At 40.4% G+C, this 20054-nt stretch overlaps 1 protein-coding gene across 1 annotated transcript in view; it reads left to right on the top strand.

Moving 5' to 3' along the window:
* The window catches only part of JMJD1C (jumonji domain containing 1C), a 244008-nt gene that overhangs the window by 188997 nt on the left and 34957 nt on the right, over positions 1-20054 (top strand). The window contains exons 9-16 of the mRNA XM_065407152.1: positions 13-2216; positions 5889-6090; positions 8731-8945; positions 9449-9601; positions 15754-15843; positions 18524-18651; positions 18878-19091; positions 19598-19812. Coding sequence (XP_065263224.1) covers positions 13-2216; positions 5889-6090; positions 8731-8945; positions 9449-9601; positions 15754-15843; positions 18524-18651; positions 18878-19091; positions 19598-19812 — 3421 coding nt within the window. The remainder of the gene's footprint in view (positions 1-12; positions 2217-5888; positions 6091-8730; positions 8946-9448; positions 9602-15753; positions 15844-18523; positions 18652-18877; positions 19092-19597; positions 19813-20054) is intronic.

The raw sequence follows: 20054 nt of genomic DNA on the forward strand, positions 1-20054 counted from the left end.
TTTTTCATACAGAGAATTGGAGAGGAAAGCATTTATTGAACCTTTACGTTCTGTTACAACTGTACCAGTGAAGACTGACCTGGAACATAGCAGAACACAGACAAAAGAGAGTCATTTGCACAGACATTTTGTGGACCCAATGTTGAGTCAATTGCAGAAGCCACCTCAAGAGACAGGAGAGCGACTAAGCAAATATAAAGAAGAACATAGACGGATACTTCAAGAGAGTATTGAAGTTGCTCCTTTTACTGCTAAGATCAAGGCACCTGAGGGTGAGAGAGAGAATTATTCTAGAGTAACGCCATTATCGTCTTCTAGCCCCAAAAGCTATGCAGTAAAACATGACAAAGAACCAGAGCGTTCTGTGTCAGAACTTTATAAAATCAAGCATTCAGCACCACAGAGTTTGCCGCAAAGTAACTATTTCACCACCTTGTCAAACAGTGTAGTGAATGAACCACCAAGGTCCTACCCATCTAAGGAAGTTTCAAGTTTGTATGTCGATAAACAGAATAGTTGTCCTTCAACAGCAGCTAATCCCCAGTCTCTCATTTCTTTTATTTCATCTCTTTCAAAACCTCCACCTTTGATTAAGCATCAACCAGAGGGTGAAGGTTCAGTAAGCAAGATAACAGAGCAACTTTCCCATCAAATGACATCTCACTCTGTAAATTCTTTTAGAAATGACTGCAGAAGCCCTACTCAGTTGTCAGTTTCATCTTCAAATACACTCCGAAGTATGCCTGCCTTACACAGAGCACCAGTGTTTCACCCTCCAGTTCATCAAAACCTGGAGAGAAAGGAAAGCAGCTATAGCAGCCTTTCACCTCCAACCCTAACGCCAGTGCAGCCAGTTAATGCTGGTGGCAAAACCCAAGAATTACAAAAACCACCAACTTTAGTACCTGAACCTAAGGAAGCGCAAACAATGTACAAGAGCACTTCTGAGCAGAATTTATCAGATATTTGGAAATCTAATAATGCCCCAAACAATGAAAAAGTTGAATGGCATGTTGAGCGAACCAGTGGAAAATCGCAATCCGCCACAGCATCCGTCATTGTACGTCCACCTTCTAGTACAAAATATGATAGTATGCCAGTAATGCAGTCAGCTTCCAAAGATCGAGTTAATGAAAGATCTTCAACTGGGACAAATCAAACAGATTGCCTAAAATCAGCGGAAGCCAGAGACACTGGAAGAATAATTCTGCCAAATATGAACTCAGACACTACACACACACATTATGAAAAGAACTTTCCGGCTGTCTCACAAGGCAGTATTCCCAGTTCTGTCACACCTACCACAACTATAATGTGCAGTACCAAAACAGATGTAACCACATCTGCAGCCACAACTACCAGTGTTTCAAGCTGGGGTAGTTCAGAAGTGACATATTCTTTATCAAACACAGTTTTGGCTTGCACACCACTGGAATGTACCTCCTCTAGAACAGTAAGTCAGGTAGTGGCACAGACACAAGAAAACAAGGTCAATACCACAGCTCCAGTTACACCAGCCAGTGGCAAGACAGGAAGTGCCATTCAGCCCAACTCTGGATTTTCTGGCCCAACTGATTTTATCCATTTGAAAAAGCACAAGGCAGCATTGGCTGCAGCTCAGTTTAAAAGTAGTAATGCCAGTGAAACTGAGTCCAATGCTGTGAAAAATCAGACATTTCCAGCCTCCATTTCCCTAGACAGTACTATCGTCTGCAATACAATAAACAAAGCCAACTGTGTAGGCAATGGGCAAGCTTCCCAGACAAGTCAGCCGAACTACCACACAAAACTGAAAAAGGCTTGGCTTACTAGACATTCAGAAGAAGATAAAAACACTAATAAAAAAGAGAATTCAGGGAACAATGTATCAGAAATTATTAAGCCATGTACTGTCAATTTAATAGCTTCTACATCTAGTGATTTACAAAATAACATAGAAAGTACAATCCGAGCAGATAAATTTGTGAAAGAAGATAAACACACAAGAAGAAAAACAAAAAGGACTTACGAATCTGGCTCTGAATGTGGAGACTCTGATGAAAGTGAGAGCAAGTCAGAGCAAAGGACTAAACGGCAGCCTAAGCCAACTTACAAAAAGAAACAAAATGATTTGCAAAAGAAAAAGGGTGATACAGAGGAAGAAGTAAAACCCAATGGTGTTCTTAGCAGGAGTGCCAAAGAAAGAAGCAAGATGAAGTTACAGAGCAGCAGTAACAGCAGTAAGTATATCAGTTGATCTGAATTAGAAAAGATAAGAAAATAGATGGACATTTGTGAATTACAATACTATTAATAAATGGAGGGTTTGTGTTATGATAGTACATGAATGAGAATAGCGCTTAAAGGGGCAGTGTCAGAGGTTGGTAGGGCTGCAGATTCACCAATTCCAACCCCATCTGTAATGTCTTAATTTGAGAAATTCATCTTTTATTATGTATATATGTATTAGCACAAACTATTTCTTGGTTTGAACATGCACATAAGCCTTTCAATTTAAAGTAAACAAACTGTTGTACACATGCTCTGTCATAAAGTGTCAACACCAGTATGTTTGCAGTCACGCTTGGGTCAGTCATAACAATTTTTAAAAATGAATAAAAACTTCAGCCCAAGACAATGTGAACATCTGTATTTTTGGGATGGTGGGCTTCCATTTGAGGGGTCATTTTTATTGCCAGACCTTATTTCTTCCTCTGACAAGAAGACTAAGGGCAGTTTCTTCAGGGCACTCTGTTGATGTGGCTTTACATTTGGGGTAAAAAAGTACTTTAGAGAGAAGTGTGAGAGAGCCCCTCCTCGGGTGCTGAGCATACTGCCTCTACTGCGGTACCACCTCTGCAATCTAACGGAATGAAGAATAAACTTGGAATTTGACTCGGATGGTGTGGTATTGTCACAGATACTGGATTGCGACTAAACTTTGCAGGAAATAGAAACTGGTCTAGAAGCAGGAAAGACCTTATTTAAGTAAAATGTTTGAAAGAAAATGTATCTTCTTATTGCTTACGAATGTCTAATATATTTCTTATTTAAGAAAAAAAATTGTCAGTTTCTTACAACATTGGTCTAGTGTGAAAGTCCCCCGTTAAATCACATTTCATAAGATTTTTATTAAGCTGGTACAAAGGATGGATTTTAATCTTTATCTGAATTTCTTGGCTTCTCAGTTTCACAACCTAGATTCTGTAATTGTTTGAGGTTTAATTTGTGTTAAGTGCTGCCAGTTCTGCAACCTGTAGGAGATACTCTGGACTGGATCAAGTGCTGGTACAGTATTTGGTCTGCTGCTTTTGTCTTTAATTTTAATCTTTTTACGAAGGGGAGGATCAAAGACAATGTAACTTTCAAGTTTTTTTCTAAATCTTACTCAATTTTTACTAATTCAGGACCTGAAGTTGAATCTCACATTTAGTCACACATTCAACTAGTGCTGGATGATCCTCCTACTGTAAGGAGATGATAACATTTATGGGTTTGGTGTAGAGGACAATCGTGTACTAATATAAGGACATGGATTAGATGGCTTAACAGGAGAGTCCTTTGGCATTTTATCTAGTATTTTATCTGCAAGATAACTGGGGACTTAAAGGATTACCTTCCCCTGTAGCACAGAGTATTATGCTTTAAAATATGGACATATTCCATAGCATCAGTTTCCTGTGATTTCAGGGGAGGGGAGGCTAAGCAATAGTAGTTCTTGTTCCTTCCTGTCATCATCTCCATCCTCCTCCTCATTGATCTTTCTAACAGATTAGTATTTGATATTAATATCTATCCATTTTGGGTACTTACATGGACTCTGTTACATTATTATCTGAGTCTTCACAGTCTTTAATGTATTTATTTCTGCAACAAGACTGTGAGGTGGGGAGTAGTATTATCCCTATTTTATAGATGGGGAACTGAGGCACAGAGACACTGTGACTTGTCAAAGTTTACAAGAAATCTGTAGGAAACAGAACTGAATCCAAGGGTAGGTCTACACTTACCCGGTAGTTCGGCGGCAAGCAAATCGAACTTCTGGGTTCGACTTATCGCGACTTGTCTGGACGCGATAAGTCGAACCCGGAAGTGCTCGCCGTCGACTGCGGTACTCCAGCTCGGCGAGAGGAGTACGCGAAGTCGACGGGGGAGCCTGCCTGCCGCGTCTGGACTGAGGTAAGTTCAAACTAAGGTACTTCGAACTTCAGCTACGTTATTCACGTAGCTGAAGTTGCGTACCTTAGTTCGAATTGGGGGGTTAGTGTAGACCTGCCCCAAGTTTCTGCAGTCCTATGTTAGCACCCTAACATTTGAACCATCCAGTATCTAATGTGCAAGTTTTGCCCAGCTCCACAGGATATGGACTTTCAGGAGTAAAGGCAGTTTGAACTGATAGATACCCCATCTCTTCGTGCAGATAAAACTAATTCAATTTTTAAACAGCGCTTGAATCCTAAAAAAAAAAAACATGCCAGAACTCACTTCTCCCTTGGAGCCTGCTGACGCTGCTATGGGTTCACTCACTCACGGGCAGCGAAGGAGGATTAGGATGAGGCACTATACCCCTGCCAGGACCCTTCATCCTATACAATGGCAAAGGGCACTCCCCTCCTTCTCAGCCTGGGGGGGGGAGGGGGGGGAGTGGTGCAGCTGCACTGATCATATAGGGGGTAGGGACAGGGTTGCTAAGAAGAGGGGGAAGCCTCCCTTCCACGCACCTAGCCAGCTCTTAGGAAAGGCCCAGCAGCTGCCACCTCTGCTCCTGGCCATGCTTGGGACAGCAGTGCAGGCAGCTCGCCACCCAGGACCTCACGCCTCATGGACCCCCCAGCACCTCCCAGTCTCCATGGAAGGCCCTGGTGCTGCACAGTATCCCTCAGCTGCCTACCCTCTTGTGGCAGGGTGCTCAGAGAAATGCTGTGGCCTGTCCTTTCAGCCTGCAGCACCAGGACTCTGGCATGGGCTCCCATGATGGGTAGGGATTCAGGTGCCCCAGCTGGAATCTTGTACTAGAGAGGGGTTCTCAGCCATGGGACTGCCCATGCTTCTGTCTCAGGCATGGCCAGGAGAGGAGGCAGTGGCTGCTGGATCTCCACTCAGAGCCAATCAAAAGTGTGTGGGGGAGGGGTGAGAGGGAAGCAGGCTGCCCCCCTCTTCATTGCACCCTTGTCCGAAATAGTGGAACACCATTCTATCTTCCCCCAAAAGTGCCAGAACACCGTTCCGGAGCACACCGGCACCAGAGCACTGCTTGTAAAAGTTATTAAAATGAAAGATTGGCCAAACAGCAGTGTATATTTAAATTGTGTTTCTACTTTGAAATGTGATTGTGAAAATTGCAGCATTATACTCAACAGATCTGCTCCCTGTGTGTATTCAGTTTCAGATCTGCTGAGTTAAATGATAAAAATAAGTTCTTATTGCTTTTTGCTCCTGTTAGCCTTGTAAAACCAACACATTTGAGAGTATGTGAGCTGGATTCTGTTCTTCCTTGTGCATAATTAACAAATTGTTTAAATTCCAGTTACTTTAAATAGAACTGCACTAAAGTAATCATATGTATTTAACTCTCCTTGTTATTGAATCCCATTACTGTCCTGAAATAATCATGTGTTGTGGCTGCACTTTTCTGTGGAATATCTACCAAAATGACATACCAAATACAAGAGAAAAGTACATTTGGTTTACATATGTGATATGTAAATCAGCAATAAAATGGTTAACAGCAGTTTTATCTACAGAACATTAGATTTGTAGCCAAATTTTTCAAACTTGGATGCTTAAAGTTAGGCACCAAATAAAAGTAGCTTCACTTTAGAAATGCTGAAGGTTTACTGTTCCTATTGAGTTCTACATATAGATAATTTGTAAATTTCTCTTGCCTTACGTTTTTGTTGTTTTTTCAGCTGGCATACCTCGTTCAGTATTAAAAGACTGGCGCAAAGTAAAGAAACTGAAGCAAACGGGAGAATCTTTTTTGCAGGATGACTCTTGCTCTGAAATAGGGCCCAATTTGCAGAAATGCAGAGAATGTAGACTCATTAGAAGTAAGAAAGGTGAAGAACCAACTCACTCCCCAGTATTTTGTAGATTTTATTACTTTCGTCGGTAAGTTCACTATTTTTTTTAAAAAGTTAATTTTTGGTTTAAAAAAACCCTTCCTTATAGTCATGTTTATATTTCTCAGTTCCTTTTTTGTACTGGCATTGTTGTAGGTTGAAAGAGGTAGGCTTTGTGTAAAACTGCAGCATTATACCAAAGACATCTGAACAACTAACCAGCCTTCCTGAGCTGGAAAAAAGATGCAGTAGTGTTTTTTTTTTTCCAGTCTAGCCTAGAGACAGAAATCATTAATCTATCCTTAAATCGGTGGGAAAGAGCCTTGAATTCACACACAAATCACTCAATTCTGGTAATACCCCTCAGGGTATGATTATGGGAGTTTCCCTAGACAACAGTCAGAATTTGACCCCTTCTTCTTACAATTGCCTTTGGCCTACCAATGCAGAAAAAGATTTCCCAGAATACACTGTACCATAATTGGTGCAATACAATGCTAGTGTGGAAGTAGAGCAAAACTAGGTGTTGACTTGTACAAGTGCAATACTTACCAATGTAGACTCATTCAATAGGAATTGAACACTCAGTTGCTGTTACACAGACTGATTTTGATTACTTCAGTGTTTGGCTTAAAATATTTTTCTGTACTAAAGTATACATACACAGCAATGACCTGCTTACTAAAAGTACTGCTGTGTTCTCCTTAGATTTGTTCTTTTTGGGAAAGAGAGTATTGGAGGTTAACTGAAAACATAGAACAGTTTTGCTACCATTTTAAAATTCAATCATTTAATTTTAAAAAAAAACTTTAATTTTAAATGTATTGTAGTATCAAATGGAGTTTATTTTCACTGTACCATAAACATGAGATCTGAATTTAAAATCAAGATTGCTTTACTTCTAAGAATCTTATCAGGCTTTACTGTAATAAAAATCAATGGATTCTTTTTGCTACCTGCTGATTAAGGTGGGGGTGGGGGATCATTTTTGATAGTGTAACAGTGGTCATAAATTACACTTCAGTTCTGAATGTAGGACATTGAGTTTTACTGATGCTGATACTATTAAAATACTTCATATATGTATCTGTTTATAAATAAACTAGTGTAAATTATTCTGTATTATAAGGGATTGTATTGTTCAACCGTACTGCTTTGATATAGGCTTACTGAGAGACCATTACAACTACTTGGAAAATATTTCAAATGTTTTTTTTAATTAAAATGATACAAAGTAGGACACCATACAAATTTTAGGCATTTCAAAGGTAAGAAATGAGCTGACCTGGTTGCCTAGAAGTAATGATCTGTGCTGCCATATAGAAACCAAAGTTCAGTTTTGAGATCCTTGTTCATTTGACTGGCAGGAGTGTTAATACACCTCTACCTCGATATAACGCTGTCCTTGGGAGCCAAAAAATCTTACCGCGTTATAGGTGAAACCGCATTATATCAAACTTGCTTTGATCCACCGGAGTGCGCAGCCTCGCCCCCCCCGGAGCACTGCTTTACCACGTTATATCCGAATTCGTGTTATATCGGGTCGTGTTATATCGGGGTAGAGGTGTATACAGAAAATAGGCACCTATTGAGTGATCACTGTCAGCCAGCCTCCGAGAATCAGAGAAATGAATTAGACCAAAACTTTGTTGGCAAAAAAAAGAGAGAAATGCCTTACATTAGCATCAGTTTATTAGGGCTGGTCCACACTAAGCCCCCAGTTCGAACTAAGATACGCAACTTCAGCTACGTGAATAACATAGCTGAAGTTGAAGTATCTTAGTTCGAACTTAAAGGTACTTACCGCGGGTCCACATGCAGCAGGCAGGCTCCCCCGTCGACTCCCCTACTCCTCTCGCGGAGCAGGATTACCGGCGTCGACGGCGAGCACTTCTGGGATCGATTTATCGCGTCTAGACAAGACGCGATAAATCGATCCCAGAAGATCGATTGCTTGCCGCCGAACCAGCGGGTAAGTATAGACGTACCCTTAATTTATGTGGTGATAAGTTTTAAAGGGAGAGTCATGTAAATTGGATCGAACAAGTGATTTACCTGAGCAGTTATTCTTTAACTTCAGAATTTCCTCATTATTTCTTCTTAAAACTGAACTTTGTAGCAACAGAATTTGTTCTACAGAAAACATGTTTTTCCTGTTTGTTTTAAAGTTAATGTTAGCCTTTTTTCAACTCTGGAGGACTTGTGTTGAGGTTTCTGGTTTAGGTCATGTGAAAATATGAATTTGGTTTCATCCAAGTCACTTAATCTACATCTTAAAATAACAATTCTGTTTCATACAATGATCAGTCTCCACTCTAGAGAGGAAACAGGATTGAAACAAAAGAGGCATTGAAGATCAAAAATGAAGGGGGTATTGACAAAACAGTGGAAGGAAGCTTGGACGAAGCCAGTACTATTAGTTCCTCACTTGATGGAACATCAGATTCACTTAAAAAAAAAAAGATGCGAGGGTGGGGACAGGGAGGAGGAAAGAAAGGGTATATGTGTTTGCTACTGCAAAGATTGAACCTGATTAACCTGGTCAGTATTCTTTTATAATAGCATTGCACAATATATGCAGTCTGCATGCAGACATGTTTGTTAAAATGTTTTTTAATAACAGCAAACAAAGCTTAGAGTGTGAAGTATAATGAGGTGTATCGTTAAACTATTTGTTTCCATTTTTTAGGTTGTCTTTTAGTAAAAATGGAGTGGTTAGGATAGATGGTTTCTCTTCTCCTGATCAATATGATGATGAAGCAATGAGTTTGTGGACACATGACAATTATGAAGATGATGAAGTGGACCTAGAAACTTCTAAGTACATTTTAGACATCATAGGTGATAAATTTTGTCAGCTAGTAACATCTGAGAAAACAGCCATGTCCTGGGTGAAGAAAGATGGTAAGGAAATCTTTATATTCTTTGTATTATTCTATAATTCTACACGAAAGATTATAGCTCAGGTTTTAGGCTTCTCTGTTTGAGCCTTCCATATATTCAATGTAGCTGCATGCTACAGCCTTTCATTGGCACTACTGTGCATTGTATGGAAATACAAGAATGCATTAAGAAAGGCTGTCTGTGTGTGCCACACATCCTGTTTAAGAGGGAATAATTATTTCTGTATTTTGCTACAGAAATTTGCTAGTTAGTATTTGTCATTGATTTTGTCTCTTATTTTGCAAAAATTCTTAACACAGAATTTTGCTTCATAATGCAGTCAAATTTGTGCATATTGAAGACTTGTGTATATAGGGTCACTTTTGGATTTTTTCTTTCTGTAATTGCTTCTGAGAGGAAAATTATGATTGGTATTTTTAGATGAACATTTATTTCTGTGCTACAGTTTACAGATGTTTGCCTTTAAATGTTGATACTTCTGTTCTGTTTATTTTGTGTTTCAGCCAAAATTGCCTGGAAGAGAGCAGTGAGAGGAGTCCGTGAGATGTGTGATGCATGTGAAGCCACACTGTTTAACATTCATTGGGTCTGCCAAAAATGTGGGTTTGTGGTCTGCTTAGATTGTTATAAGGCAAAGGAAAGGAAGAGTTCTAGAGGTCAGTTTATAATTTTATATGAACTAGACCATTCTCTGTGTTGTTTATTGTAACATGTTCTAGAATTGCTGCTCCAGAAGGTTCGGTGTCTTTCTGTAACCAGTAAATGCTATTCTTTTTGCGTAAAGCACAACTTTTTCCTATTTCTCAAAGCTTCCTCACCTTTGTCATGACAATATATAAAACCTATCCTTCCAAAGAGAAACTGTCACAGTTATGGAGCTAACTGACCCTCTACCCTTTTGTTTTCTCTGAATACATCCTCCCAGGTTTTAGACCTCTTGCCCTTACCTGTCTCAAGGTTGAATTTTGCAATTCTTCCTCTTTTATACTGGGACTCCCTGTGCTCCACTCTGTGTATGCTAACCACTTGTTACCATGAAGGCCTGTCTTGATTTGAGCACCTGCTTGAATCCTCTCTTTGGGAACCTCTGACCGTGATACAGACCAACAGCCTTCTTAAAATAAAATTATTTTATGTAGTACAGTATACTCCTGATTTTCCAAAACCCTATTATCTGAACCTCCACATTATTAAAATCCCTTCTTTATCCCCCAGCAATGCCAGTGTGAATAATAGAGCAGAGACCCCTGGAAGCAGGAGAGGCCACCCAGCTGCTGAATGGCTCCTGTGATAGTGCAGGGAGCCCTCTGCAGTCCTACCATCACGGGAGTGAGTGAGTGGGGCACTGACAGAAAAGCTGCAGAGGGCTACCTGCACTGCTGCAGGGCCAGTGACACCCGATCCCAGCAGGCACAAGGTGCAGGGAAGACTGTGGTCCTGGTGGGGCACAGCAGAGTCCTGACCAAGGGTCTCTGCCTCACTAGGACTGCAGCCTCCTCCTGGACCTTGTGCCTTCAATAATTGAAAGAGCAGCAGCACAGGAAGCCCTCTGACCCCCTGCTGTCAGGGGAATGAGTGAGCAGGGCTTTGACAGCAGAGCTGCAGAGAGGTTTCTCTGCACTGCTTCTCCTGCCCTCTCAATTATGTAAATAAAATCCATCCCTCTTTCCCCCCATGCTATTCGAATAATCGGGAGTACACTGCAGTTGGAACAAAGCATTAGAGGAATAAGGATTTTAAAACACAGCCTGCACTCATACTTAGTTTCATCTTATTTCATCATACGTTTTGCTACAAACTAAGCTAGGCTTTCCTATTAAGTTACAGCAAGAGAACAGAACCAACTCACATTCTCTTAGTCCTGGCCTAGCCTAAAACTTAGGTCCATCTAACCTATGTCACTCAAGGTTGTGAAAAATTCAGACCCCTGAGAGATGTAGTTAAGCCAACCTAAGCCCCAATGTAGACAGTGCTAAGTTGACATAGGAATTCTTCCATCAACCTAGCTACTGCCTTTTGGAGAGGTGGATTTACTACAGCAACAGAAGAACCCTTCCCACTGCTGTAGTGTGTACGCTGCTGCAGTGCCACTGTAGCATTTCTAATGTAGACATAACTAGAAAATCAAGAACCTATTGTTAACCACCATGGTCATAAATGGTGATTGGGCTAGAGCAGTGGTTCTCAGACTTTTGTACTGGTGACCCCTTTCACACAGCAAGCTTCTGAGTGAGACACCCATTATACATTAAAAACACTTTTTTATATGTTTAACACCATTATAATTGCTGGAGGCAAAGCAGGGTTTGGGGTGGAGGCTGACAGCTCGCGACCCCCATGTAATAACCTCGTGACCCTCTGAGGGGTCCCGACCCCCAGTTTGAGAACCCCTGGGCTAGAGGCATTAAGGCAACTGCCTCTGGCATTGTTTCCTAAATACCCTTAAGGAGGAAGCTGTTAGGCAGCTGTTAGAAACGGCTTCCTCCTCCTTTCCCAAGGTGGGCAGACAAACTCCTGGGTGAAATACCATACGAGTTGACAGATACAATATTTATTATTAATAGAGCACACCTACATTTGTGTCACCAACTTATTTTCACCTATCAGCATATCATTTAAAAATAAATAATATCAGAATTTCTGTAAGACAATGTCTGCAATGGCAGTAAATACTGAAAAACTTGCTTACACTCAGTTCCTTGATACAGGGTGAGAGGGCTTCCTCCTCTGCCCTGGTAATGAGATGCTTCCAAAGTTCTTCATCAAAGTCCATGTCACTTCTGCTATTAGTAAAAGGAAAGTAGTTGTAACTGTTACAAATGAATCTGATATAGTAAGGTTTCTCTGAAAACAGCTGTGTTTGAAAAACAGTAGATAGGTTGGCGGTTTTGTTTCCTGATCTGTCTAAACTACTATGCTGCCATTTTAAATGCTATTACTCCAAGTAATGAGTAATATCGTAGCATTGATGATACTTTTGATAGCACCACTGATTGTCTGTTGCTCTGGTATTACTTGTGATATTACTTTTATTTGTAGTATATTAATATTTTTCCAGTGTTCTTGTTTCAAGATGTAGACCTAGTTACTAAAAATGGTGAGTATTTTATGCAAAATCGCAAGGATAGTGGTGATGATGGTCATTCATGTATTCATAAATGGTCCTTGTACTTTCCGGACAGATAAAGATGTGTTCCTTTCTTCAAACAGTTTACAATTTAAGTGACAAATTATGACAGACAATGGGGTTAGGGGAGAGGGAGGAAAAGGATTACAATAGTATCATGTAGCTACTGAAGCACATATGCACATATCTTCCAAATATTTTTGCTAATAAATTCTGAAAGAAATCTCAGATTAGGAAATTTAAGTAGAGAAGGTTATATATTTTTCTCCTAAGAGTTTAAAAGGATCTTGTACAACTGCATTGCTTAACCAGCTAGAATTAGTGCTTCAGATATTATGAATATTTATTTATAAACTCCCGTGTGTGTATTGATAAATGTTCCCCCCACCCCCACCCCCCAAAAAAACCATCAAGGAGAGTCAGGGGGCATTGCTCCTCTTTGTAATGAATTACTGTAGGTGCTTCTCACAAGCCCTTCTTAGCTGTCCAGGCCTCCGTGTATGTGCATATTGTCTGACTTGGCTTGGGCCTTTGTGAATTGTTAGAAACATCATGGAAGTTGGGTAAACTATGTTAAAACAGTCTTTAAAGTACACATTTTAGACATCCAGGGAAAGTCTAGAAAAAGTCTCAAAGTTTAAAAAGCAATATACAGAAGCAGGCTTCTTTCCAGTCTTGATAGCAGTGGGGAATTTTTCTCTCTGGTTATCATATTGTCCTTCAATATATGCTAAAATAGAAGTATGCTGGCTTCTCTCTATAGTTTAATTTCTGGTGATACATGGTGTGCTGCTTATGTACTGTACCTATGCTCTGGCACCACCAAGAACTTTCAGCAACACACGTTTTGGTCCAAATGATGCCACTTCATATTACATTTATTTTTCCTGGAACCACTGCTTGTTTTTACAGTTGCTGAATGTAATGGAGAATGATATGTTGGTTTTGGGCAGCCTTGCCACCAATGTCAGAGATTTAAATGTTCAGTTATTTAAGTCAGTGATTTTTTTTTTTTTCCATTTCACTGCACAGACAAAAGTCCATCCCATCACCATTTCTTAGGTCTATCCTGACACCATCAAGCATAGTTGCCAAGTATTGTGACATTGCATGAAAATTATTTAATTAGCTCAGTTGCATTTTTGCAAACGACTTGCATTTAACCGGTTGGCTGGACAGCTCTAGTGAGTGAAGTCCTGTTGTATCCACAGCACAGCCCTCACACCATTCCTAAGCCTGGTTATGAAGGGGGGACTTCCTCTAAGAGTAACTGGTAGTTCAGTTTCCATGGCCCATGCAGTTCTTGACCTTCCATTAACCAAAATACAAACACTAAAAATACTAACAATAAATCAAATATTAACACAACATCCAAATTCACTTCTAAGTACTGTACAGTGTTTTGCAATAAAAATCATTTCAACATTTGCAGTTATTCCACACTAATTTAAAAGGGGCGGGGTGTGTGTGTGTGTGTGTATGTGTATATGTATATATGTGTGTGTGTATGTGTATATGTATATATGTGTGTGTGTATGTGTATATGTATATATGTGTGTGTGTATGTGTATATGTATATATATGTGTGTGTATGTGTATATGTATATATATGTATATAAAATTTTCCCTCTTACATAGGTCAGCAGCAGGGTTTGAACCCACAACAGTCAGTTCCGCAGCTCAGACCTTTTCTGATTTAGTTATAGGAGTAATTTGTGATTGAAACAGGCAGTTGTCTTTTATGTGGACAATCTTGCAAAGGGAGACATGGCAAACTGTTTGCCAGGGGGTTATGCAACTATTTGGGAGATGACACTGGAATGTTAGGTATCAGGATTCCTGGGTTGTATTCCTGGCTCTGGGAGCAAACCATGGTCTACAGCAGGGGTAGGCAACCCATGGCACGCGTGCCAAAGGCGGCACGCAAGCTGATTTTCAGTGGCACTCACACTGCCCGGGTCCTGGCCACCGGTCCGGAGAGCTCTGCATTTTAATTTAATTTTAAATGAAGAATCTTAAACATTTTAAAAACCTTATTTACTTTACATACAACAATAGTTTAGTTATATATTATAGACTTCTAGAAAGAGACCTTCTAAAAACGTTAAAATTTATTACTTGCACGTGAAACCTTAAATTAGAGTGAATAAATGAAGACTCGGCACACCACTTCTGAAAGGTTGCCGACCCCGGTCTACAGCCTGCATAACCAAACATACATTTTAGTTTTAGAATTGTCCAGAATGTGCTATATTTGTCAGCATTTTATTTTTTGAGAACACTGTTTGAACATTTACTAGTTCTGCAACTTATGAGTAATTGTTCTGTTGTACAATATCTATTAAACGTGTGCAAAATTAAAGACTATGAAAATACACAATTATGAAGCTGTCTTTACACATACAGCTATATAAAATGAAAGAGATGATTTAGTTATATTTTTAACTTTGCTGTCAGGCACTTTAGGCATAATACTTAGTATTGTACTATGATCAGGAATAACCTCCAGTTCTGTCATTAGCTCAGCACAGCCCCCTGTATCCACGGGATGCTCTGTTGACTTCATTGGGGCTCGAGCTGTCCACCCACACAGAGCTCATTGGGGTGCAGATTAGAACTGATATACAAATGTTGCTAGATATCAGTAGGGGAAGGCTTTCCCTAATTCTAGTTTCTATGCATTCTTCAAAAAGTCAGTTACAAAATGTACATGTAATATGCTAATAATAAAATTTGAGTAAATGTTTTGAGTCCTGTTGTACGATAGTGGTATTTTGTTCTTGGTATATGACACCTACATGATTGTTTTAAAATTGTATACTTTAAAGTTGTCCTATAAAGTGATTTACAAAATTCTTTCACTTGTAAGAATATATGCTTAATGTTTCTAAGATCCAGGAAAAGAGAGGTATTTGGTGCATTATAAATTTTATAATGTAAGGAAAATATGCTTTAAATGTGCTGAACATGTCTCTTAGCCTGCCTATTTGAGGCATGCAACATATATTGCTATAGCTGAGCAAAATTGAAAATAGATTTGAAGATTGCAGCCATTAAAGATAGGTAGCATGGTACAGTAGATGGAATACCAAACTGGATTCCATTCCCATCTCTGCCCAAGGTAACAGAGCAGATCAGAGTCAAGTCACTTCTCTGACTTGGCTTCTTTTTCTTCTTCCACCCTTTGTCTTTGACTTAATATGTGTTTGTACAGTGCCTAGCTAAAAGGGCCCCCCATCAGTAGGGCCTCTATGTGCTACTGTAACAGTAGAGATTTTGACAATACAAGCTGTTCTCCACTCATCTTTCTATACTATGTTAGGAATTGTTCAGTGAGATAACTTTAATTGCCTAAATGGCAACTGTATGATGGATTTTTACTCAGGCAAAAATAACAGATCTAAATATAATAAAATGAATAAGCTTTGAAACTTGGACAAGGATCTATGTTGTGGATGCTACTGTCTTCGCTTCTGTTTTTATTAAAAATCCCATTCTGATTGTCTTCTCTGTCAAACTGTTAGAAACAAAATGTTTGTCATACAAAATACCAGTATAGAACCTCAGAGGAGTGTAGGTGTAGAGACTTCTAAACAATGGATTGGGAATATCTGTGAATTATGATTTAAGTAATAAAGCCACAAGTGAAATAAAATAACTGGGAATGTTGTTATTTTACAGATAAAGAATTATATGCTTGGATGAAATGTGTGAAAGGACAGCCTCATGATCACAAGCATTTGATGCCAACTCAGATTATTCCAGGCTCTGGTATGATCACACAAAAACAATTTATTCATCATTTATTTCTGTGTGGAAAGACCACATTAATTTTAAATAGAAGTTCTAGTAATTTCTGATATGACTTTTCAAAGCTACCTGTAGCATAATATATCTATACCAAATAAGTGAGGAGAACAGAGTAGGGAGAGGTGCAGAGGAACATGGAGGACAGGACGGAGGTGAGAATTGGTGGATGTGTATGCAGGGAAATATAGAGGACAGGGAGGCGGGGAAGGGGAGAAAGTAGGGTTTTCACTTTGCCTGCTTTATGCTGCTCCAGAGTAGTCTAAAGCAGTCAGAATGTACTAGTAAATCTGACCATAAACGTTAAAATTAAAAAAAATATTGTGTTGACATTATATGCTTTCCAATAATAGAAGCATTACATGGTAACATTCATTTTGGGATTCTAGTTTATTTTTCATGAGTGAAATTATTAATAAACTTTTTAAAAAGTAGAACATTTTCAGATAGTGAAACTATTGTGGTGCAGTTTAGGTTGAAAGTATGAATGTGTAATTTAGGGTAAAAAGAACTAAAAGAATGTTTCAATTATCCCCAAAACAAGCATTGTAAACCCCAAAAATTCAGACTTTAACTTAAAAGAAATCGAAACATTTAGGTATGGAATACCTAATACAGTTGGGGCACCTAAAGAACCTTAACTCAGCCCTTTAGTGATACCATAAGGGGAAAAAAATTAAAAATCAAATGTGTCTTTAAACAGTTTAAGTAAAACTCATTCTAAATGGGACAACAAACACATAATAACAGGGCCGCCCAGAGGGGGGGCAATTTGCCCCAGGCCCCGCAGGGGCCCCCACGAGTATGTCGGAGGCTCCCCCTGCCTCCGTCTTCCCCCATCCCCCGGCGTCTCCTGGTAAGGGGGCGTGGCTGCGAGCTGTGGCCGAGCGGCGGGAACTCAGGCCCTGCTGGAGACACCACGCCGCTGCAGCGCTGTCCGGGGCCGCTCCTGGACGCAGCGCGCTGAGGCTCCGGGAGAGGGGGTAAGCGGCATGGTAAGGGGCCGGGGCTGGGCATCCCCCGACCCCATCCCCCACAGACCTGACCCCCAGCTCCGAGCCCAGCCCCTCTGAGCCGGACACCCCCCCGACCCCATCCCCCACAGCCCTGACCCCCAGCTCCGAGCCCAGCCCCTCTGAGCCGGGCACCCCCCCCCCGGCCCCATTCCCCCCCCCCCCCCGCCCTGACCCCAGCCCCTCTGAGCCGGACACCCCCCCCCCCCCGGCCCCATCCCTCCCCACAGCCCTGACCCCCAGCTCTGAGCCCAGCCCCTCTGAGCCGGACACCCCCCGCGACCCCATCCTCCCCACAGCCCTGAGCCCAGCCCCTGTGAGCCGGACACCCCCCTGACCCCATCCCCCTCACAGCCCTGACCCCCAGCTCCGAGCCCAGCCCCTCTGAGCCGGGCACCCTCCCCCCCCCCCCCCCGACCTCATCCCCCCCACAACCCAGACCCCCAGCTCCGAGCCCAGCCCCTCTGAGCCGGACACCCCCCTGACCCCATCTCCCCACAGCCCTGAGCCCAGCCCCTGTGAGCCGGGCACCCCCCAACCCAGAGCCCAGCTCCCCACCCAGCCCTGGGCAACAGTAGCACCACCCCTAGGCAGCGACAGCCCATTGGCACCAACCATCACCATCACCCAGCAACAGCCCATTATGTAATTGCAAATGTATACATACCATTAAAGCATTTAATGTTTTTAAATAATGTATTTAGTGTGTTTTCGAATTATTACAAATTAATTGTTGAATATATTTCACTAGTTATTTTTTACATTTCCAAATGTAACTATAGTATTCCATGTTACTATAGTATTGCAACTTTTTTTTATGGAAGGGGCCCCCGAAATTGCTTTGCCCCAGGCCCCGTGAATCCTCTGGGCGGCCCTGCATCATAAATATAATTTTATGGCTATTGCTTGGTATTATTTCAGGGGAAAGTTAAGGCATCCAAGCAAACTTCACAAATTTAGATTTCTAACTCTCAAACACATAAACGCCATACCAAAATTGGGTTAAAAATATTTAAGTTGCCAAATGAAGCACTCATCTCAGAAAATGCCAACGTTAAGACTGCCTACATATCATCAGTTCTGTCCCCTTGTGCACATCCATTATTATGTAGTGTTTTAAATAGGGATGTAAAATATTAAATGGTTAAATAGTTAACTGATAAGTATTAGTCTTATCGTTAACCCTCCCTCGTTCACCCACCTCCTTCCGGCTGATGATCAGCTGGTAGAAGACCTTGCTGGGGGCCAGGGCCTGCGTGCGGATCTTGAACAGGTTCTCTTGCAGCAGAGACTCCATTTTGGGATGCTGGTAAGAGGTGACTGTAGGGGTGGGCATCACGTTTTTTGTCAAGACGTGTCTCCACACAGAACCAAGTGGGGATCGTGCAGAAAAATATAATTAAATACTGTATCTTAAAGCTTGTACAAGAGGCAGAATTAAGACTAAGAGGACAATCTTAACTTTGTTGTTTCTTTATTTATGAGTGCTTAAGAATCTTTTGAGCTTTTGGTATGGAATATAAATAGTTTTATAACACCATCACACTTTTGTAAAGAGGATCACAAAATAAATTTACATTGTTCATGAAAGAATTGTTAATGGTTTTCTTTATTCCTACTTTAACTTATAGTTCTGACAGATCTTCTAGATGCAATGCACAGTCTTAGAGAGAAATTTGAGATTAAATCCTACTGTCAGTGTACCAGCAACCAGAGCATGCAAACTGGGAAGTTCCCTGCAATGAATGGTGTCTCTCAGGTGAGTCTATAATATATTTAAGTTCGAAGTTTAGTGTTTAGACATGTTGATATTTGTTTATTTTTTAAAAAATATTTGAATAATATCAATAAATCAACTTTTTCATTAATTTTATATAATTGTAGTCTGTGTAATTAATATATTGGCAAATTATCATCGTTGCTACTTTTTTGCTCATATTAAAACAAAGTACTATATTTAAAAATAAAATTATTCTGCTCTATAGGTTTTACAGAATGTCCTTAATCACAGTAATAAAATTTCTCTGTGCATGCCTGAGTCTCAGCAGCCGAATACCCCTCAAAAGTCTGAGACAAATGGCAATACAAGTCCAGGGAGTGATGTAAGCGCAGACAGCAAGTTAACTCCACCAGAATCCCAGTCACCACTGCATTGGTTAGCTGATCTAGCAGAGCAAAAAGCCAGAGAGGAAAAGAAAGGTAAATATTAGAGATGCTAATGGTAAGTGCGTGGTTTTGGGTGCTCCAGGAATTTCTGTTGAACTCACTATAAAAAAAATTCTGTATTGGGTTTGAATTGTCATAAATAATTAAAATGTCACATTCCCTAATCTTATAAACTCAGTGCTGCCTTCTAGGGGCATCAGAACTGGTTATCAATTAATTATTTGTTGAATATAACAGAGAAGCCACTAGTGGAATGCATGTGTAATGTGTTAGTGTTCCCAGCCTCTCTCAGCTACAGCATCTCTCATTTGTGACAGGTGCACACTCAGCTACATGTCTGAGATGTTGAGGAAGGCCTTTTCATGGTACACTGTTTGACTGCATTTTGAAGGATCTAATTCATCCTCTGGTGTGTTTTCAGGTGAATAAAGCACTAGTGCTACAGTATATTACCACCACTATGAAATGAGGGATGCCAGTGTTCGAATTTCTGTATCATGACACAATCATGTAAATATCAAAAATATTTTTTATTTTAGAAAATAAAGAATGTCCTCCTGGAAAACATACTAAAGAAGAGAGAGACCAAGACAGTTCAGAGTCTCTAAATTGTAAAACATCTCCTCCTGTGCCCCAGAACAATGAACAGGGCTCAACCTTACGAGACCTACTGACTACAACAGCTGGAAAACTGCGTCTGGGCTCTACAGATGCTGGCATTGCTTTTGCTCCAGTTTACTCTACAGGAACAACAGTGAGTGTATTACCAGAATGCATGGGGTTTTGAAAATTCACACAACTTGTTTTGGTACATTTTAATTAGAACAGCCTAATGACTCTTGCTTTGAATGTTAATTTATAATTAAATATGTAAGTAAACATCACTAAAGCTTCCCTGAAAGAAAGGTAACGTGTATGTATAGTGATGATTGATACATATTGTAAATAATTTGGACATTGATTTAGATTAAACATTGTCATTTTAACTGCAGTTCC

This window comes from Emys orbicularis, chromosome 7 (assembly GCF_028017835.1).
Source record: "Emys orbicularis isolate rEmyOrb1 chromosome 7, rEmyOrb1.hap1, whole genome shotgun sequence".
NCBI classification, from domain to species: Eukaryota; Metazoa; Chordata; order Testudines; family Emydidae; genus Emys; species Emys orbicularis.